The sequence below is a fragment of the Salvelinus namaycush genome, chromosome 21 (genome assembly GCF_016432855.1).
Source record: "Salvelinus namaycush isolate Seneca chromosome 21, SaNama_1.0, whole genome shotgun sequence".
In the NCBI taxonomy this organism is placed as follows: domain Eukaryota; kingdom Metazoa; phylum Chordata; class Actinopteri; order Salmoniformes; family Salmonidae; genus Salvelinus; species Salvelinus namaycush.
Window position 1 is genome coordinate 53,720,944 of NC_052327.1, and position 2,285 is coordinate 53,723,228.

The following is a 2,285-nucleotide window of genomic DNA, read 5'->3' on the forward strand; positions in this document are numbered from 1 at the left end:
TCCAACCGTGAGCATGGAGGTGGAAAACATCATTCTTTGGGGTGCTTTTCTGCAAAAGGGGACAGGACGACTGCACCGTATTGAGGGGAGAATGGATGGGGCCATGTATCGCGAGATCTTGGCCAACAACCTCCTTCCCTCAGTAAGAGTATTGAAGATGGTCGTGGCTGGTCTTCCAGCATGACAACGACCCGAAACACCAGCCAGGGCAACTAAGGATGGCTCCGTAAGAAGCATCTCAAGGTCCTGGAGTGGCCTAGCCAGTCCCAGACCTGAACCCATAGAAAATCTTTGGAGGGAGCTGAAAGTCCGTATTGCCCAGCGACAGCCCCGAAACCTGAAGGATCTGAGGTCTGTATGGAGGAGTGGGCCAAAATCCCTGCTGCGGTGTGTGCAAACCTGGTCAAGAACTACAGGAAACGTATGATCTCTGTAATTGCAAACAAAGGTTTCTGTACCAAATATTAAGTTTTGCTTTTCTGATGTATCATGATGTATCATGTCATGCAATAAAATGCAAATTAATTACTTAAAAATCATACAATGTGATTTTCTGGATTTTTGTTTTAGAGTCCGCCTCTCACAGTTGAAGTGTACCTATGATAAAAATTACAGACCTCTACATGCTTTGTAAGTAGGAAAACCTGCAAAATCGGCAGTGTATCAAATACTTGTTCTCCCCACTGTATGTATGAATACATTTTTTTTTTTTTAAGTTATTCAAGTTTAAATTACCCAGGTTACCAGAATTACAGAAGATTCCGGTAACTTTGTAAATTACCGGTATCTTTGCAACCTTACTCATGAGCTTAGTTCAACTGTTGTACCCAATCAGAACCCAACATAATGCTTGTTTTACTTAGTTCAACATGAACTTAGTTCAACTGTTGTACCCAATCAGAACCCAACATAATGCTTGTTTTGCTTCATTGTTTGTGAACAATGTCATTGTAAACACAAACTGTATAGCTTTAAAAATATATATATTTATATCATATTGATATCATGCATGGTCATTCCTTACATCCATAGCTCTGTATGAGTTTCCCCCTTCCCTCAGCTTTTTACCGAAACAGTGGCAGGGTGTCACTGTGTTATTGTTTGAACTGTAGATTGCTCCTTTAACCCATACAACGGTTTCAGTCCAGCAGTCTTGCTATGCTGACAGTGCTGTGTGCAGTGCTGCGCTTGACTGAGGCTGCAGCCTACAGTTAGTTGGTTATAAACAGTGTGACTTGATGGACTCTGACGTTTCTCCTCCTGCCCTGCAGCCAGCAGCCTGCTGCGTCTCCTCCCAGATCAGGACACCATGTACTGTGTTGGTATGGTGTCTATGACCTCCCAGATCAGGACACCATGTACTGTGTTGGTGTGGTGTCTATGACCTCCCAGATCAGGACACCATGTACTGTGTTGGTATGGTGTTTCCTCCCAGATCAGGGCACCATGTACTGTGTTAGTGTGGTGTCTATGACCTCCCAGATCAGGACACCATGTACTGTGTTGGTGTGGTGTTTCCTCCCAGATCAGGGCACCATGTACTGTGTTAGTGTGGTGTCTATGACCTCCCAGATCAGGGCACCATGTACTGTGTTGGTGTGGTGTCTATGACCTCCCAGATCAGGGCACCATGTACTGTGTTGGTATGGTGTTTCCTCCCAGATCAGGACACCATGTACTGTGTTGGTGTGGTGTCTATGACCTCCCAGATCAGGACACCATGTACTGTGTTGGTGTGGTGTCTATGACCTCCCAGATCAGGACACCATGTACTGTGTTGGTGTGGTGTCTATGACCTCCCAGATCAGGGCACCATGTACTGTGTTGGTGTGGTGTTAATGACCTCCCAGATCAGGACACCATGTACTGTGTTGGTGTGGTGTCTATGACCTCCCAGATCAGGACACCATGTACTGTGTTGGTGTGGTGTCTATGACCTCCCAGATCAGGGCACCATGTACTGTGTTGGTATGGTGTCTATGACCTCCCAGATCAGGGCACCATGTACTGTTTTGGTATGGTGTCTATGACCTCCCAGATCAGGACCCACCATGTACTTGTGTGGTGTGGTGTCCCCTCCCAGATCAGGACACCATGTCCTGTGTTGGTGTGGTGTCTATGACCTCCCAGATCAGGACACCATGTACTGTGTTGGTGTGGGTGCTATGACCTCCAGATCAGACACCATGTACTGTGTTGGTGTGGTGTTTCCTCCCATACAGGACACCATGTACTGTGTTGGTGTGGTGTCTATGACCTCCCAGATCAGGACACCATGTACTGTG

The 2,285-nt window shown here is 46.4% G+C and overlaps 1 protein-coding gene across 1 annotated transcript in view; it reads right to left on the minus strand.

Annotated features, from left to right (window-relative positions):
- The window catches only part of LOC120065974 (tight junction protein ZO-1-like), a 42,917-nt gene extending 41,887 nt beyond the window's left edge, over positions 1 to 1,030 (minus strand). The window contains exon 1 of the mRNA XM_039017014.1: positions 1,025 to 1,030. Coding sequence (XP_038872942.1) covers positions 1,025 to 1,030 — 6 coding nt within the window. The remainder of the gene's footprint in view (positions 1 to 1,024) is intronic.
- Between the last annotated feature and the right edge of the window lie 1,255 nt (positions 1,031 to 2,285).